The sequence below is a fragment of the Nematolebias whitei genome, chromosome 10, assembly GCF_014905685.2.
Source record: "Nematolebias whitei isolate Nwh7 chromosome 10, NemWhi1, whole genome shotgun sequence".
Taxonomy (NCBI): Eukaryota; Metazoa; Chordata; class Actinopteri; order Cyprinodontiformes; family Rivulidae; genus Nematolebias; species Nematolebias whitei.
In genome coordinates this window covers 24,595,507-24,614,606 of record NC_056507.1, presented here as the reverse complement: position 1 = coordinate 24,614,606, position 19,100 = coordinate 24,595,507, and the positions used below count along the sequence as shown (strand labels likewise).

Sequence of the window (19,100 nt, the reverse complement as noted above, 5' to 3'; positions counted from 1 at the left end):
TTATTATTATTATTCATGTTTACTGTGGTTGCTAAGATAAAGGAGACATTATTTCATTGATGCTCTGCTTTTTTCACTCTAAAAAATTAAGTATTTCTCATTGAACAACAAAAGAGTGTATATAAATAAATAATGCCTAAGTAAACATGAATTTATGACAAAAACAGAAAAAAAAAAACATTTATTGCAAATTACTGTAAAAACCCAAAGGTGGTAAAGTTGTTTTTATTTACATAGTGACATTAAGAAAATATTTCTTGTGAATCCCCTGAACATGAACTAAAACAATTCACCATGAGACCTTTAAGGTGTTTCCTGAAAGTTACTGTTTGTTGGTTACAGACACTTAAATCAACTGAACAAGTTGTCTAATATGAGTGATTTTTTTTTAATTAACAAAGACTAACAGTTCTGTTGTGTAAAAGTCTACTCTCAAGCCTTGTTTGTTTATATTTTGCTTCCAAATGTGCACTCCGCTCATCTTTTGGATGACTGTATACGTCCATATTCTCATTGTATCTTGGTACAATGAGAATAAAGCTTATTCTGATTCAAAGGACCAATTCCTTGCAATCTTGACCAAGTTTTTCAGGGTTTCTTTTCTTTTTTTTTTTTTGGAATGACTGATTACTTTTTCAGCCAGATGGATGGCTGGATGGATAGATGAGTGATATTATAACAGTTTGACACATAATGTAGTATTTTAGCATCAACAAGGTTATTTTAAAGAGCTAATAGTTAAATAGGCTTGAAATACATATGGGGTGCGGTTTGTAAAATTACACAGTCAAAAATTAACAGCAATATTTTAGTTTATTTAGCCTTTCTTAAGAAAAAATAGTGTTTTTTTTTCAGTCATATTTTCACCATGTTATTCATACATTTATAAATCTCATAGTTCTCAACTAAATATTTAATTTACAAGCTAAATATTTAGTTTACAAACTACATACATAACTTGCAAGTTAAACATTTAGTTAGTAAACTAAATATTCAGTGTAAATTAAATATTTAATTTACAAGCTAAATATTATTTTCAAAACTAAACATTTAATTTCCAAACTAAATATTTATTGTTGGGCTGCACGGTGGCGCAACTGGTAGAGCTGCTGCCTCTCAGGAGCAGGTCCTTGGTTCAAACCCCGGTCCAGGGGCCTTTCTGGGTGGACTTTGCATGTTCTCTCCGTGCATGCGTGGGTTTTCTCCGGGTACTCCGGTTTCCTCCCACAGTCCAAAAACATGCATGTTAGGCTGATTGGTAACTCTAAATTGTCCCTAGGTGTGAGTGAGAGAGTGAATGGTTGTTTGTCTCTATGTGGCCCTGTGATGGACTTGCGACCCGTCCAGGGTGTACCCCGCCCCTCGCACAGTGATTGCTGGACATGGGCACCAGCAACCCCCGTGACCCGAAATGGAATAAGCGGGTAAAGAAAATGGATGGATAGATATTTATTGTTCAAGTTAAATATTTAATTTCCAAACTAAACATTTAATTTCCAAAATAAATGTTTAATTTGCTTACTAAATATTTAGCTTGCAAGTTAAATCTTTAGGTCCAACTTAAATATTTAGTTAGCAAATTACCTATTTAGTTTAGGAATTAAATGTTTAGCTTCGAAATTAACTGTTTAGTTTGGAAATTAAATATTTAGCTTGAAAATTAAATATTTTATTTACACCTAAATATTTACTTTGCTAACTAAATATTTAACTTGCAAGTTAAGTATTTAGTTTGTAAATTAAACATTTATTTTGGATGTAAACATTTAGTTTGTAAACTAAATATTTAGATTGCTAACCAAATATTGAGCTTACTAACTAAATATTTAACTTGCAAGTTAAATATTTAGTTTGTAAACAAAATATTTAGCTTGTAAATTAAATATTTTGTTTGGAACTATGACATGTATAAATGTATGAATAACATGGTGAAAATATGATTATGAAAAAAAAAAACTTTTTTATTCTTATTAAAGGCTAAAATAAACCAAAAATGTTGCTGTTAATGTTTGACTGTGTAACTTTACAAAAGGCACCCCATACAATACTGGTAATTAATTGACTGAAAAACAATGCAAGGCTTAAGTCCATCAGGCTGCATTTTCTTCTTTTTTTAATTAATCGCTTTAAAAACTATATTTTGTTTTCAAAAGCTGACTTATTTTGTCTTCCACTAGCTCACTCTTCTGTATTCAAACGCACACTATGTTGACATGTACTGTAACTAAAGTAAGCGAAAATGCATCCTAAGTTAAATTGTGTGGATTTTTGTTCAGTTTGGTCACATATTCATTCATTTATTATTTATATGGCTAAATGATAACCAATGGGTGCATTACAAATTGTGGGAGGGAGAGAGGGGAAGAGAGAGAGATTTGTTTGTGTGTGGAGTTTCTGGCAAAATCGCGGGCAGCTCTAACCCGTGACGCATCCGCCTCTCAGCTGAAACCGCAGAAGGTCTTTCTCAGCCGGCCGGTTAGCATCATGGCGAACGTTGCGGACACCAGGCTATACGACATCCTCGGAGTTTCTCCCTCTGCATCCGAAAACGAACTTAAGAAGGTACGTATATTTTAAAACAGAAATGACATTTGTTCGGTTTAGTGGAGAAAGATTTAAAAAGAAGAGAATGTTAAAAGTTACGAGTGCGGTGCGGCCTAAAAAAACAAGCTAATGGATGTGGGCTAGTTAAGGCTAAAGGTTTCTTAGCATATTAGCATGCTGGGATATTTAATCGTACCATGTTTTTTTCGTTATTTAAGCAAAAACGTTGCCTTTGATGACTTGGTGATGAAAATTCTGACGTTTATAATTTACATTTATTTATCGGAGGCTTGAAATTTACTTTGCGAAAAACTAAGAAGATAAACAGCCACGAGTGCGAGAGCTACCGATGCTGTATCGGAAAATGCATCCTCGTCATTAAAAGCCCTGTCGTCGATTGTAGCGCATTTCAGGACGCTTGTTTACTCGTTTACTATTAAAATAAATGTAAAAAAATGACAACCTGATTTGTGTTTTTTAAGGCTAAAGTAACTTTTGTCTACTCAGTCTATTTTAATAAATTAATCTCGTTTTTTGCGAGCTAAGCTGCTAATTACAACCTTACTCACGCTATCTGACTAAAAATACATCCATAAAATTATCTCAAAATCGGTAATTCTCCAATATCGGTCTCATAAATATTTTATTTCCTAATACCTTGTTTCTAGTTATCTTTAAACGTTTTCCAAGTGTGCAGCCTAGCATTCCACAAATTGCCGGTGACGTTGCTTTTTTCGGCACAACACCTACCTGTGGAAGGATAACATGTTCCAGCTAATAGTCCCCATCATCTCCAACATGACGAGGTTTGCCAGGCGACAAATGTAAGTGGTTACATAAAGTAAAAGACACCATTGTGAATACTAGCCTCTCACTTGGTACCACTGATTTGGTTTCACAGATTAAACGTCACAGAGAAACTTGTGGCAACCTAACACAACCTACAACTGCAACCTGTAAGCAGACGTGAACGTGCATTAGTAGCAACTAAAAAGCACATTATGTACTCAAAAGGAGAATACGGGATCTCTCACGTCCCCCATTGTCAGTGCTTTAAATGATTTTACAGGGGTAGACCTAAGGAAATTTACCAGGTTGACCAGCGGACAACCTCTTGACAAAAATCTGGTTGTTCTCCAAAGTTTTTGGTTGTCTGCAACCTTTAAAATATTTAAGTATATTGCATCATTTACAAAGTTTACCATATCTCCTCATCCTCTTGTCATCAGACTTTGCAAGAGAGACGCGTTGTGTTCAAGGCAGTATTGTACATGTGACGAGATGTGATTTGTTGATGCAGCTTCAACTGGAAAGAGATGAGGATGTGCATCGCAGACTGGGTGACGGTCGGCTTAGCTTAGCTTCTGCAAAATTTTTTGTTAGTGGAATATGGGTGAGCGAAGCTAACTTTTTAGTTAGCTGTGACAACTACTAGATATATATTTTTTTATAAATTATAGCACATGGAGTACTTTGCAGAGTATAAATTAACTTGTCAAAATCATCATCATTATTATTGTTGTTATTGCCAGACTGACAGATTTCTCCCAAAAATGACCATTTCATTCAAAGCGATTTTATTTATAGGCTCTCGGCTCATGTAGTCTTTTAAGACAATTTATTTTTCATATTTGATCATTTATTAAATTACAAAAAAGTTCAAGACAAAAACAACTGGACTTCATTTGTAACAGAAGACGTTTTGCTTCCCATCTGAGGAGCTTTCTCACTTCAAAGAACAGAGTGTGGGGTTTGAGTCATAGTGCTGAGGTAATCTAGATACATATGCAGATTGCCCTATCACTCCTCACAGGGGTTCATTATCTCTGTGGTTCTGCTGTTCATTTACAGAACACTAGTCACCCCCCTGTTTGAATCCGGAGGTTTCTCAACCCACCTGACATAGTGGAGATTTTTGAGGCAGCCTCCCGCTGTGATGTACACAGCTCCCGCAGGTGTTAAACCACAAGCACAGTACAGGCGTATATTTTGCGCCCACGTGGACCGACAGCATTTTTTTATTTTAACAACAAAACAAACGACAACAAAAGAAAATATGATGGCATATTTCTATCAACAACAATAGCAGCAGAGTGTAACGTACTGCTTTCTGAGCTACGATTGATGGAATATATATTGGGTCTCGTAGTTAATCTACGCCAGATTGTAGGTGCACTGACCGACATCCATGTTGGGAAGAGACGCCAGTCGGATCCAGTTCAAAATCGCTATTTATTGAACGACCCAGACATATGATTCACGCGTCGCGCTGGAGTATAACATACTAAATGTGCTAAATAAAAACAGAATGCTAAAACAGTATTTCCATTAATGGTGGGCGATGTACTGAAGCTATCTGAGCTAAATGAAACTATCTGGACATTATGTAATTCAAGTTCTGCGATTTAAATGTTGTTGGTGTGAAACGTTGCATGTTATTAAATTTTGAAAATGAAGACATCAGGTTTAATATTTATTTATTTAACACCACAAACTGCATGTCACACAAACATTGATAAGAAAACTGAATGCTATTTAAAACACATTAACCAAACTGTAAACTACATTAATGAACTGGACCCTTCCTACCTTTCATTCAACCTTTATTTAGACAGGTAAATCCCATTGAGCCTCGAGGACTCATTTACAAGAGAGACCTAACCATCCTGGTTACTGACGCCACCTTGTTTATCTGGCTTGTACAGGCTGTCACTCCTTTGCTTAATGCAGCTTAAAACATTGAATGGATTGGGCAAAAAAGAACTGAGGGGAATTTTAAGTGAATAGTTGCTCCAACATCTCTCCTTGATGAGGTCCCCTGCACCCTGAACTTTAATCCATGTCTATTTCACTTGGTTGTCTGAGACAACCTATTGTCTCAGACAACCTGAAACTGTTTATGTCGACCTCTGTTTTATGTTTACCCAATTTAGTCAGTAGCAAATTAGACATTACACAAATTGGTCTGTGAGCTAAGCGGATCAAGAAAAGATAAAAATCATATCCAGACAACAAGTTATTGAAGGTTTTAAAGTGTATTGTGCAGTGACTCAAGTTTAGCAATAGCAAAATAATTATGTATGTATGGGCATATGTTAATTTTTGATTTTGTTCATTTATTTATTTTACAGGCCTATCGTAAATTGGCCAAAGAATACCACCCTGACAAGAATCCTGATGCTGGAGACAAGGTTAGTGGTGCCAAAATGTGTTAAGTGATATTATTATACACCTTCTTATCAGATTCAAAGAATGATTTCACATTAATTTTTATAAAATTAAACAGCAGCACAAAGTCTTGTAGGATTGTTATTAGGTGTACCTCAGTGTATTCAGTATAAATTACTTTTCTTTGAAATGAATAAAAACACTTGAGCTGCCTTTTGCTTTGTGACTGAAATTCACCTAACACTTCAAAGTCCACTTTTATTCTTATTACTTAGAAGGCTTCTAGTTTTGATGTGCTGCATATTTTTCAGCCTTATGTGCTCTAATTGTTTGTCAATTAATTTTTTTTTTTTCCAGTTTAAAGAAATTAGTTTTGCATACGATGTACTGACAAACCCAGAGAAGAAGGACCTTTATGATCGCTATGGAGAGCAGGGACTACGAGAGGGAGGAGGAGGAGGACCTGGCATGGATGACATCTTCTCTCATATTTTTGGTGGAGGGCTGTTTGGGTTTATGGGCGGACAGGGCCGAGGGCGTAACGGAGGCAAGAGGAGAGGAGATGATATGGTTCACCCGCTGAAGTAAGTGTTTCACATAGAAATACTCAGTTGAGAGGTGGTTTAAACAATGTTTTTACACCATTTTTTGTCTCACAGAGTTTCTCTTGAAGACTTGTACAATGGCAAAACTACAAAACTGCAGCTCAGTAAGAATGTGTTGTGTAGTGCCTGCAATGGGTGAGTCTTCTTTGCATGGTTCATATTTGTGATTGAAATTATATTAACTTTAAAAGCTTTGATTTGTAATAGCAATAAGAACAACCACATTTTTTAATAATTTGGGACAATGTGTCTGATACATTTACAGCACACAAAACAAGACAGTCTTAATAATAAGACCAAAACCATTATAACTAAGTTGCTGTCCATGTTTGCTGTTCGACTAATCCAGACCACACTTAAAGTTTGGGAACTGATGGTTCTTTACCTTCATTCTTTACAGCCTCTCTGAAACTGTTCAGAGCCTCTCTGGAATTCTGTTTATATAATAAATCACGCCACAGTCTTAAAGGTTTAAATTAGTGCACTGATATGTTTTTTTTAATTTTTTTATTAAGGTACAGCTGATAAATCAAGGAAAAATAACTCCTTTTTTTGTAATTAAGCAGCATAGCAAGTCGGTGTCCCTGAACCTAGACTTCAAATATTAATATTTCTAATATTAATATAATGAGTAACATGGCAGACCTCTAAAACAGGAACAGCACTTTGTCTTTGACTCTGTGGGAGTCACAAATACTAATTAGCCTAATTTCAGAGTAAGAGAGCTGATTACTTTTGACTGGATTGGTGCTCAGGAGAAAAGTGTACACCGTGGATCTGAAAGAGCAAGCTGCTTGCTATACTGCAAAATCGATCCATTGCGTGATTTTATTTACTCCAAATGATGCTTTTATCAGTCTATAAATGTGTGTTAATGGTGCAAGTGAACTGTATTCACTATTGCAGCCCTGCAGCAAACTAATAAAGTTGCATGTCCAGCCTGGTGATGTGTTTATATTACTGCCAGTCAAAGCCAAGTACTTTACAGTCTTTACTTCTTCCCGTCTGAACTTTTTGTTAATGTTTTCATGCCATTAAACGTACATTATGCACATATGTTCTTAAAGAACAATACACCTCTTTAACTGACAGTGTATTTAGAATGTGTAATTTTTGTAAAGAATATTTTTAGAAAGCATAATGGATGTTTGATAACACTCATTATCTGTTCCATTCCAGTCAGGGGGGTAAGGCAGGAGCCGTGCAGAAATGTGTGGCATGCAGAGGACGAGGAATGAGAATCATGATCAGACAGCTGGCTCCAGGGATGGTTCAACAGATGCAGTCAGTCTGCACAGACTGCAACGGAGAGGGTAATATTTTCATATAAATGTCCTCATACTGAAATAAACTGCATACAAACAGAATTAAAACAAAAGAAAAAATACTGTTTTAAAATATATTTTTGTGTACTGTGTATTTTTGTCCAGGGGAGGTAATAAATGAGAAGGACCGCTGCAAAAAGTGTGAGGGTCAGAAGGTATCTAAGGAGACTAAACTTCTGGAGGTTCATGTGGACAAAGGCATGAAACATGGACAGAAGATCACATTCTCTGGGGAAGCTGACCAAGCACCAGGTGTTGAACCAGGTGATATTGTTCTGGTGCTTCAAGAGAAAGATCATGAGGTACTTTTTATCGGATGGATTAAGAAATTCTACAAACTCTGCCTTTGTTTTTGTTTTCTATTTTTCAAACTTGTAAGCAGTCAGAGAAAAACGATGCAATTTGTATTTCAACAGGAGTTTCGGCGTGATGGAAATGACCTTCACATGGTCCAGCGTATCGGACTTGTTGAGGCTCTGTGTGGCTTCCAGATGACAATCACACACCTGGATGGACGGCAGCTGCTTGTCAAATACCCACCTGGCAAAGTTATTGAGCCAGGTCAGCATGCATTTATTTATTTTTTGTTAGGGTTAGGGCTACATAGGATAACAGTCATTTTAGGGCAGCGATCCACTCAACTACTTCTTTTGTAGAAGTGGGTGTTAATAAACCCTGACATGATATCACATTAGGAGGTAACAAACCACCAAGTTGCTGCTTGTATCTCTAGACACTACAGATGTCTGTTCCTTTTTATACAAAAATAACATGGACTGCTATTTTTTTAATTGTATTTGTTATGTATAACTATTAGGTTTCAGAGCAGGTGAGTTCTAAGTTCAGAGTTTGACTCAAAGCTAGTTTTGACTCTTTTGCAAACCTGTTTTTATATTCTAGGATGTACTCGAGTGGTGAAAGGAGAGGGAATGCCTCAGTACAGAAATCCATTCGAGAAAGGAGATCTTTACATCAAGTTTGATGTTCAGTTCCCAGAAAACAACTGGATCAGCTCCGAAAAACTGAATGTGAGTTATCGTCAAAAAGGAAAACAAACCAGTCTGCATTTTTGCTGTTTAAAGATAGTTAACATGTTTTTTTTTTTTTTTTTTTTTTTTTTAAAGGACCTGGAGAATTTGCTTCCTGCTCGTTCTGAAAACCCTGATATTGCCCCGGATGCAGAGGATGTTGAGCTGTCAGATTATGACAAGAGTCAAGGTTCTGGCAGTGGGGCCAGGAGAGAGGCCTATAACGATAGTTCTGATGATGAAGGGGGTCACCATGGCCCAGGAGTGCAGTGTGCACACCAATAGAAAGACTCATCCAAAGACTTGCACACAAACATGGTTTAGGTTTCATTGCTAATACCATTCAAAACTTACTGCGCATACACATTTCCCTCCTTTTATGATTCCAGTGAAAAGGAGATACACAAAAACATAAAACAATAAAAACATAATAAAACTCCATCCTCAGCTCTATTGTGCCCACCGCCACCTCGGACAGATCTGGGTGCGTGACAGTTTTGTGTAACAAACAGTAGTGATCGTCATTTATCTCCAGTGAGAAATTGGTCTCATTTTCAGAAGTTCATTAAAGTGAACTCAACTTGAGCCTTTTCTGTCTTTCTAATATTTTACTTTTGTGAGGAAACCAGTCTAATGTACAAAATGCAAATACTGTCAACTATTTTGTAAAATATGTAATTTGGTCAATCGCACACATGCATGTACCTTCTCTCCAAACAGCTTGTAGAGTCCAAACACAAGTGAAATCTGTCAGACTTTAGTGTGTTCCTGCTATGAAGTGCCCTGTTGCCACATGAGCTAACCTGATTCCATCTCTGCATAGCCTGAGAGCCAAACATCTGACCTGCCACCACCTCTGAGGTGAACTCTCCTTCATTTGTTCTATTTGCTGGTTTTGTTCAGTTTCAAGCTGTCACTCGCACACAATTAAAGCTCTGAGTATATGGCCTGTCAGACAATATGCTTGTTTCTTTTTTTGTTGTTGTTGGGAAGTTAAAATTCTTTGTTGCTGTGAATGTTAGTGTTTGAATCCTCAGATTTTGAAGTTATGTACTCATTACTGGAGTTGATCCACTTTGTGTGTGGGGGGCGGGGGGCGTTGTGGAATGTTCTAGCTCATTAGACTGGTAGGTATTTCTGCTTTGCTGTGAACAGCAGTGAGAGGGGGTACTAAATATAAGTACTGTAATAATTAATAAGGGGAGGGTGGGTAAAAAGAATGTTTATTTGCTGAGAATCGCAGACGTTTTCTCTTACTTGGATCAAGGGGTCATCTTGCAGGATAAACTCCTGAGTCCACACCAATTAAGCTGTAGATTTCCTATCTGCCTGCTGTAGTTACTAGTCAAACCAATGTTCCTTCCAAGTGTTTAACTTTCTCATCCTTCCATACCTGTAAATAAATCCAGTCTCAGTCCAGTTTGTGCTTTTGATGTGTACAGCAGTCTAGATCTGTTGTCACAACCATTTCTTACACAAGTGAACAATGTTCAGCGTAAAGGTTCACATAAAGAAAGGTTAATGAAGCCACTTTGGACTGTTTACGAGCACCTCTGATTCATTGTGTATGTCATTTTGGCCTTGGGATAATGTGCACACAGTTAAAGGGTTATAAATAAATTACGTTATTGTTGATGCATATAGTTGTCAAAATTAAACTGTACAACAAAGAATTGTTTTTTGGTCTTTTGGTTGTAACGACTTGTATTTTGTGCAGTATTGTGCAAAGGTCTTGATTTATCACTCCAAAGTGCCATCAAGCAATGGCTCTTCAAGTTTTCTGAAGGTCTTACAAAGTTTTTTTTTTTTTTTTTTTTTAATTTTTGCTGTTTATTCACTCAGCTTTGGTACCTGACCAGTTTCAGAGAAATGTTTTGTTTCTCAAGTTGCTGAACTACGACTTGTGAATCATTGGGGAAACTCTTAAACCCAAGGAAATGACACAATCAGTGTTTGTGCAACAAAACCACTTGGAAAAGAACCAATTTTGTTTTGGAGCTTGGCAAATAGTTGATCAACTAAATGGTACTTCTCAGGTTCCCTGTTAGTTCTTGCTTCAATTTCTTTCCCAATTAGACCACTTTCATATGCTGTCATCTGTTGTAGTTTTTCTTACGCCCTTGGATGGTCTACTGTCCTTATTTTCAACACACAACATTCTGTCAATATTGTGGACAAGGACTAGGTAGAAAGTGAGAAGGAAAATGAAACTTCCCAAGCTCAAATAAAATCTTTTAAAAGACCTCAGGAAAGCCTGAAAAACCATTGACCAAAACATTTTCAAAAAATTACAAGAAAGTCTGTTGGGCCAAAGCATACTATTGGGAATGGTTTAAAAGTTTGGAGAGTACTGATCTTACACGATCATCAACAAAATGGTATAAATCAGCAACTTGAAGAGGTTGAGAGATGATGGCTCAGTAAATTAAACATGAACAGATGAAACTGGGACTAAATGTCTGAAAGCCGAACGGTTCTAAACACTTGAAGTGCCTTGATTTGTTTCTTCTTCTGTCTCACTGAAGTGCAGACCAACTGGAGCCAGGAGTTCCTTGAACACTGCTGTGTTCCTGAAAGATACAAGAGTTGACTTGTAACACCGGTCAATATGATCTTGTTTCCTGCATGAGGCATTCAGTTCACCTGTCTCTCTTCGATTGCATGATGTAAGAGCGCTCTCTTCTGAGCTGCTCCAGTCGCTCCTTCATGACCGTCTTCTGCTGGTTCTTGTCTTCCTAAAACACAACAGTGCACCCAATGGTAACCAAAACACAAGATGTTCTTATAGAGATTCACTCACGGTTACCAAAGGTAGATCTTGCATGAGATGTCTTAGCATGTCAGTATGTTTCTGGCCAAGCAGGTCCTCGTCAGTTTTTCTGTTCTGAATTATTGACAGACGCTCCTGAACCTGAGAAAGTAAACCATGTCAAGACACATTTGCTGAGAATTTCAGAGGCTTTGTTTTCACATAGCTCACCCTCAATAGCTGTCTTTCTTTGTCTCTTTGATGCTTTGTTTCAAACTTTCTTTGCATGTCCACCAGGTTGCGCATTGTTCTCTCTCGATCCATTGCAGACACTGGATGTCTCACTCCTTCCTTCATCAGACTGGGTTCCCTCGTTCCGTTTCTCTGAGAGAGACTGAACTCTAACTGTAGCATGAAAAAATAAACTTCTTAAATACTCAGAGACGTACTGATCAGAAAAATGGACAAAGAACGGTCTTACTGTTGATTCTTGGGACCATGTCAGGTCTTCATGACCTGAGTCTTCAGGCTCTCTGAGGTTCTCCAGTGAGGACTCACTTGGGCATAGCTCCTCCTTGGTCAACTCTCTGGCAGCACTGACCATGTGATCAGATGTTCCAGAGCAGAGGTCATCTGTATTTTTAAAAGAATCATCCAAGACATTTGGCTGTAAACGCTGAAGGTTCTCAGCTTCCGTAGCGTCTGTTTGACTGATGCTTTCAGATGCAACTTCTCCATCATCTGATCGATCTACTTTTGGTTTCTTATCCAAATTCAGCTGAAATAAAAGAGAATCCGATGAATGAACGTGACAGTGCATCATGACGTGCTCTTTATGGAGGTACCTGTTCTATTGTGTTGTACTGATGATCTGAAGAACCACTCTGTAGCGGTGTAGAGTTCACATCTCTGTCTGTCTCCTGAATGGTTTTCTCACATTGTGCGGATTGAATTTGGGTCTTAGTGCTATTGTCTTGATTCTGTTCGGTTTCTCCATTCGCAGTCTCTGCCTCGTCCTCAGATGGTTTGCTCCAAGCAAGAGTGATGAGACACCTCTGTTTGTCGTAGCTCTGGTGGCTTTCTGTTACACTGCCCTCATCTTCCTTACAGGTTCCTCCCTCTGCAGCCAGGCTCTCAAGAGCATCACCCCGTGTGTCCGGTACGCCCAAGATCTCCAGGTAGGGCAGGTCCTCCATAATCGCTCCACAACCTGGAGGAAACCAAAGCATCTTTTAGGTTCTGGTGTTCATGTCCAGTTTTTCCAACATGTTTTCAGTGCAGGTACCTGAACAGACTTCCTGTTTGGCAGAACCGTTTGCAGTTTGGACTTTTTGTTCACGGCAGGTTCTGTTGACTGAATCAGCAGGTGAGGCTGCAGCTGATCCACCAGTCTCGACCTCGCAGGTGGAAGAGGATTCTGGTCCAGATAGATCATTGCTGGTGTTTTCAACCACAGAGCCTGAGGTTAGGGAGTCTTCTGAGGTCAGGAAGTGGAACAGGTTGGTGAAATGTTGTGCTTCGAGTTCAGCTTCATATTTTTCTCGCAGAACTTTGACACTTTGTATATTCTAAAACAGAAAAAAAAAATGGTATACTGTTACTGTGTGGATGCTTAATTAGCATTCACACAGTTCATCTATTTGCATGTTTTTTGCAGTCTAACTACAGTCTACTTTGTGCTCCTTTAACCATGCTTGTCAAGTTAGAGCTTTAGCAGAATCAACACTCTGGATTCTTGCTTTTGCTACTTCTCTAAATCAATTTACATTTCTACTAATCTAATCCTACACCGAGGAGGATAAGGGGGTGTCTTGACTCACTCGGTCCAGGAGCTCTTGGATTAAATACAAGGCTTGGACCTCTTGAAGCTCTATCAGACGGGTCATAAGGAGCATGGCACAATCTTCCAGCAGAACCTGCGACCACTCTCCCTGCATTTGGGTCTGAACATGTGTATGGTTTGAAGGGGTGTGAGCCCCACTTTGTGTTTTCAGCTGCATATGGATTTTTCTTAGCCTTCTTAAACAGCCAGCCCTCAAAGAAGTTTGCTCGCTGTCTGGAAGTCCCAAACAAGACAACTGATTGTAGAAACAAATTTGATTCAAGAGAAATATATATATATATATATATTTACTGTTTTTAAGGTATTGTACAACCTGGTTCTTGCAAATCCTCCACGGAAATCTCATGTAACAACGTGAGCAGGTGCCTCCTCTCCTGCTCCTGAGTCAGAACCAGCAGCTGAAGCTCAGTCTGCTGAAAAAGTTTTTCTTTGGTTACTGATAAAAACACTGCAGTCCTCACTTTTTAAAATATTTTAACCTCAACAATGAGTGAACATGTAGCTCCACTTTCTGCTTAAGAATTATTCATTCAGAGTTAGACCTGCACAATACCTGCTGTGGTGTCTTGATGTCCTCTTTCTCTTCTTCTCGTTGATGAAACCACAGGGCAACTTGTTCTGCTCTGCATGGACTGACGACTTGTGGCCTGAACAGAAAATCATTAACCAAACATACAACTGAAAGTGTGCGTATACACGTAGTGTAAATCTGGATCATTGTCACTGTTCCTGTTTGTTGGTGGCGTAGAAAAAAACAACTGATTCACAAATGATCAGGTGTAGATTTCATCAAATTTATTACAAAGCTGTGGAGAACGATCAGTCACAGAAAGTCAATGCATCACAAGTACAGAACGTGTTAATGTCTTGTCCTGTCTGAGTCTCTGACCCGTTCCGACTTCCTGAAATGAAAAGGTTAGTTTTATAGAAACTCATCAGGGGGGGCTCCTGCCCTTCCTCATGCCCTGTCAGTGTTTTCCAGAACCAAACCAAGATGGCTAACAGTCTCGAAGAAAGGAAAAGATTTTCTAGGTTTCTTATGGAGGAAAGTGATCAGCATCTCTAGCCAGCTTCCACTGGTACCGTCGTTCCACAAACAGCTATACCAAAGCATTATAATATCATTCCTACACCTTTAAATTAATACAATTATTCTAAAGGTTATTAATATTGTAAAATAAACTTGATTGTAGCAGGAAGCAGATCAAGAAATACTATAATCCTTTTACAGTCAGCTCACCATGAATCCCAGGACTGACGAGCTGCCAGAAGAGCGCAGCGGGACATTTTCTCCCTCTGAGCTCTGTAAGTTGCCAGGCAGATGTAGAGACACAACAATCTCAGACTCTCTCCACACAACCTGGACGCAGCAAGTTCATGAAATTAATTACTCCGTTGTTTTTGTCTCATCCTTTTGCTATTTTAATCCATACTAACACTGCAGTTCTATAAATGAATTATTTTCCCATCAAGTACAGTGATATTCATTGATATATTTGCATGCATTTACCTTTGACCCAGAGATGTTAGTGTGTTTTGCTCTTGTTGACGAAACATGTGTAAGTCATTTAGGAGAGAAACAGCCGACCAGGACTGATCCATGAGCTCTGAGCGGGTTTGTGATGAAGCAGCTGGACACACCCTGCAGACAAATATCTCTTTTATCATTGTGTTTTTGAGATGCATTGACGGAAAGCCACTTGAATTTGTATCTCTGTTTTCTTCTTGGTTTATTTAGACAAAATGCTTGAAAGCCCCCCCCCCCCCCCCCCCCCAAAAAAAAGCAACTATGTCTAAAATGATGCTTAAATTTACATATACACATTTATGTTTTACACTATGCAAATCTTTTAACACCACAAGATCTAAAAGCTTTCATGAATAATTTTGTTGGTATTTAAAAATGACCCATGGATTATATTTGCTTTAACCATTTGTCACATCTTCTACACAGCGAGGTACAAACATAAAATGCACATTGCTAAATGTATTTGTGACTAAAGGGGGAAGTTAAATGTTCAAACTTGGGGTCAGAGTGTTACTTGTATATCCTGAAAGCTCCCGGCAGCACAGCCAAACCGAGCACATCAACAGACTCCAGAGCTTCCTCTGCAAGATCCTCCAGCACCTCCACTTCTTGATGTTGTTGCCACGGTGGCAGCTTCTCCCAAACACTCTCAGCTGGGGAATCACCAGAAAAAGACGTGAAACAGGAACAAACTGGAGCCGGAGCACACCCTGACATGCTGACTAAGCTCCATTCAGCACTGCTGAGTCAAAGCGACTTTATCTGGTGTTATTGTGACCTCAGGTCAGAGTGACCTGAACTTACTGTGGTGCTCCTGAAGCATCTCTCTGTAAAGTAAGTGTGCCACTGTGTCATACTTCACTTCCACCAACAGGAGAACATCAGACAAGGAGATGCAGCCCCAGGCCTGACTTTTAATGCCTATCCTTAGACCCTGCCAGGGTGACGGTGTAAGGCCTTGCATACCCTGTGATGCCAGCCTAAAGAAAAACGGCAACATCAAAACATTCAGCTTTATCAGAAACAGTGTGGCACTGAAAGATGTCAGGAGAAAGAACTGGAAGTGGCAAAGCTGAAGATGTTGAGGTTATTCTGAGTGACAAGGACGGATAAGATTAGGAATGAGATCATCAGAGGTACAGCACAGGTTGAACAACTGGGAGATAAAGTTAGAGACCAGACTGAGATGGTTTGGACATGTCCAGAGGAGGGACAGTGGGTATACTGGTAGAAGGATGTTAGAAATGCAGCTGCCAGGAAAAAGACAAAGAGGAGATATATGGATCCAGTTAGAGAGGACATGGAGTGAGGGCAGAGGACAGTGAGATGGAGGAGGATGACTCGCTGTGGCAACCCCTGAAAAGGGAATGGATGAAAGAAGAAGAAGATGAAATAAAAAATTATTAAGAAGCTCACTGAGCCCAGCAGTGCCCGGCTGCTTTCTTGAGCCTCCTCATGTTTGTCACAACGTGACAGAGCGTTTTTCCTCCCAGCAGTCCTCCAGTCTGCAGATGAAGGAAAACCAGACAAATTTTAGTGAATATGCAAGGAGCCTCTAAAGAAGCTCTGTGGATCTGTAAATCTTAGCTGCTTACTAGAAAGAAGGCCGTTTCAGCTGCGTGCGGCCGGATGGATCCGGAATCTGAGTTGTGAGTATTTTTAAAAGTTTCAGTATCTGTACTCGGATGTGAATAATCCATCAAGTGAGGAAGGTTTTTGGTATTTAGAAGCTGATAATCCCAGTATAACTAAAACAAAACAGTATTTATTGTTATTGAAGAATTTAACAGTTGATGAGAAAGAAGAAAAAACAATAATTTTACCATTTCTTTCATTTCTCTCTGCCTTTCCATTTCTAAGAGAACATCCAAAAGATTTGGGCCAGAACAGGACCAGCTTTTATTTCCTCCAGCGATCTGAAACAAACATAAATGCTCAACGCAAATAATTAATTCATTACTTTTGCAGGATGTTCATTCAGCTGTTTATTTTGCAAAACAAAAAAAAATCACAGATGTGGCACAAAACTTTAAATTACTAACCATAAGTTCTAGATTAAATGAACAAATGTAGAAAAATCAAAAACAACTATAATTGCATTTTGTTGTAAACAAATAAAAAAACCTGTGTTTTGTTTCACCTTTTCTACCCTTTATTCATTTAGATCCATTCTTCTTGAACAGCAGTTGAGATTTGCGGGATAGAGCTTTATCCTAAACTATATACCTCAATAATTTTTATAACTCTGAACTGTTTGATGATTATTACATTGCACCGACCTGTTAATTTAAATTCCAATATTCTTTTGCTCTGAAGCAAGAATAGTTTTGATGTTGGAAACAAATTACATTTTAATTTCTTTACTGCACAGAGGCCAATTTGTTTAAGAAATGCAACCTAAAAAACTTTTCATGTTGGATCAGATCATTGTTTTTCCCTCTCCATCCTCTACTGCTCATCTAGTCAGGTCTCAGAGGCAACAGGTCTCAGGAAACCCAGACCTCCCTCTCTTCAGCAACATTGCATGTGGCCTTGCTGGTTCCTGGCTTCATGAACTAGCTCTATGAAAAATGTCAAATAATTCTACAAAGTTTATTTATTTTATATGAAAGAAATACCCTCAATTAAACTGACCTGCTGAAGGAACATCCTCGAGTAGTAAAGAACACTGTGGTGTCTGATTGCAAAAAGTGTAAATATTAACATTGTTTCCTCAAAATGTCTGAATCTTTACCTTCTTCATGGCGGCATGTGCTTCATCACTGTTGGAGGAAACATGAAACATTTTGCCAAAGAGGAAGCTCACATCTTCAGAGGAAATCTCTTCCTCTGCACACCGACCCAGGGACCCACAAAGAGCAGCAACACAGTCCTGAAGGAAAACTTCATTTTAGCTCCAACGCTTATCAAAAGTACAAGTGCGGCTCAACATTAAAACGGCTTACCTCCTCCATGTTTTCTCCACCCTGAGCTGATGAATTATACAGGACGTTGCCATGGTTACAGCGTCTGGATCAGCTTACCGAGCAACTGAAAGTGACCCCCCGTCAGAGGGAAACAGAGGAGAGAAATGTGACGCAGAGCCACTGAAATCTAAGTGAAAGTAGTGGATCCTCTCTCAAGTTATCTTGAGTTATTTGTTTTTGCACCTATATGTGAAAACTATTTTAGGCTACATGTACAATACTGTCTAAATACAGTCAACACATAATTTCAGGTACAGTCATGTTTTGTGGAAACAAATTAAAATATCCTTAAAATGATCAAATATACACTAATGCCGCAGAGTGAAATACTTACTTTTTATTAAGGTCAACTACAGACATGAACTTATTTATTTATTTTTATCTCAGTGTTTGTTTATGTGCCTGTTTGCAAATTATCTCTTAAATCATTGGATGAATTATAATGAATTTTGTAGAGCAATTTAATTAAATTTTTTTAACTTTTGGAGTTAACGCAATTAAAGATGGCTTCCACCCCTAACTGATCTTAAAAAAAACCCACAGAAAATACCAACAACTCAGTCAATTTTACAGATATGGACCTGAAGTTTGGTTTGGTAGTAGCTGAGACTGATCCCCAACGCATGCTCTAAGCATAAACAAACGGTGCAAGATCGTTGTTTACAACTTTGACATTAGCTTATTGACGTCAAATCTGTCGGTTAGCAAAATATCTAATAACCCATTGGATGGATTTTGTTTAAATTTTCAGAAATCAATCAATAAATATACACCAAGAACCAAATAACTTTAGGAGCCAATGTAACTCAAGATGGCTGCCACAGTACAAAAGACAACAGCCAACACAAAATGGCTCTAAACACGTGTGTTACTGAGCTCAAATTTGAGATGGAAGTGGCTTACAGTCATTAACGACCTATACCAGGGCTATTCAACAAAACTGCTCAGGGAGCCACAGTTTCTGAAAGCCAACAGCTCAGGGGCCCAACATCCAGCTATTAAAATCATTATGTAAATAAACAAAGTTTACAACGATCTGTTACCTTTTAAATATGTTCATTTTATTGCATTGAATCATAAACGCACTAAAAAGAATCCAGAACCAAAAAATAATAATATTTTTTTTATGAAGTGGGCCAGATTGAAGTCACCAGCCTGTTGCTGCCAGTTGAATAGCCCTGACCTATACTCTGAGGGTAACATCTCGTGTTGTTCTTTCAGCTTTGACCAAAACGCCTGCAGCTCCATCTATTCTCAACATGGGATGATTTTAGTCTAAAACTCTGGCGTGACAGGCAGCAGGCGATATAACAGTGTGTGATAACTGAATGACTGTAGATATAT

General features: G+C 38.4%; 1 protein-coding gene across 1 annotated transcript; it reads left to right on the top strand.

The window, feature by feature from the left end:
- The first annotated feature begins 2,430 nt into the window (after positions 1-2,430).
- Positions 2,431-9,756, top strand: dnaja2b (DnaJ heat shock protein family (Hsp40) member A2b). Its single transcript, XM_037682861.1, has 9 exons — positions 2,431-2,562; positions 5,676-5,735; positions 6,070-6,296; positions 6,372-6,452; positions 7,497-7,630; positions 7,748-7,944; positions 8,059-8,203; positions 8,543-8,670; positions 8,767-9,756. The coding sequence occupies exons 1-9, from the start codon at positions 2,485-2,487 to the stop codon at positions 8,953-8,955; spliced, it is 1,239 nt and encodes a 412-aa protein (XP_037538789.1). The 5' UTR covers positions 2,431-2,484; the 3' UTR covers positions 8,956-9,756.
- Positions 9,757-19,100: the final 9,344 nt, after the last annotated feature.

Excerpts from the sequence above, each read along its gene's own strand:
- dnaja2b (XM_037682861.1), top strand. The coding sequence starts at position 2,485 with ATGGCGAACGTTGCGGACACCAGGCTATACGACATCCTCGGAGTTTCT. Across the intron at positions 6,297-6,371 it reads GATATGGTTCACCCGCTGAA|AGTTTCTCTTGAAGACTTGT; the intron begins GTAAGTGTTTCA and ends TTTGTCTCACAG. Across the intron at positions 8,204-8,542 it reads TGGCAAAGTTATTGAGCCAG|GATGTACTCGAGTGGTGAAA; the intron begins GTCAGCATGCAT and ends TTTATATTCTAG.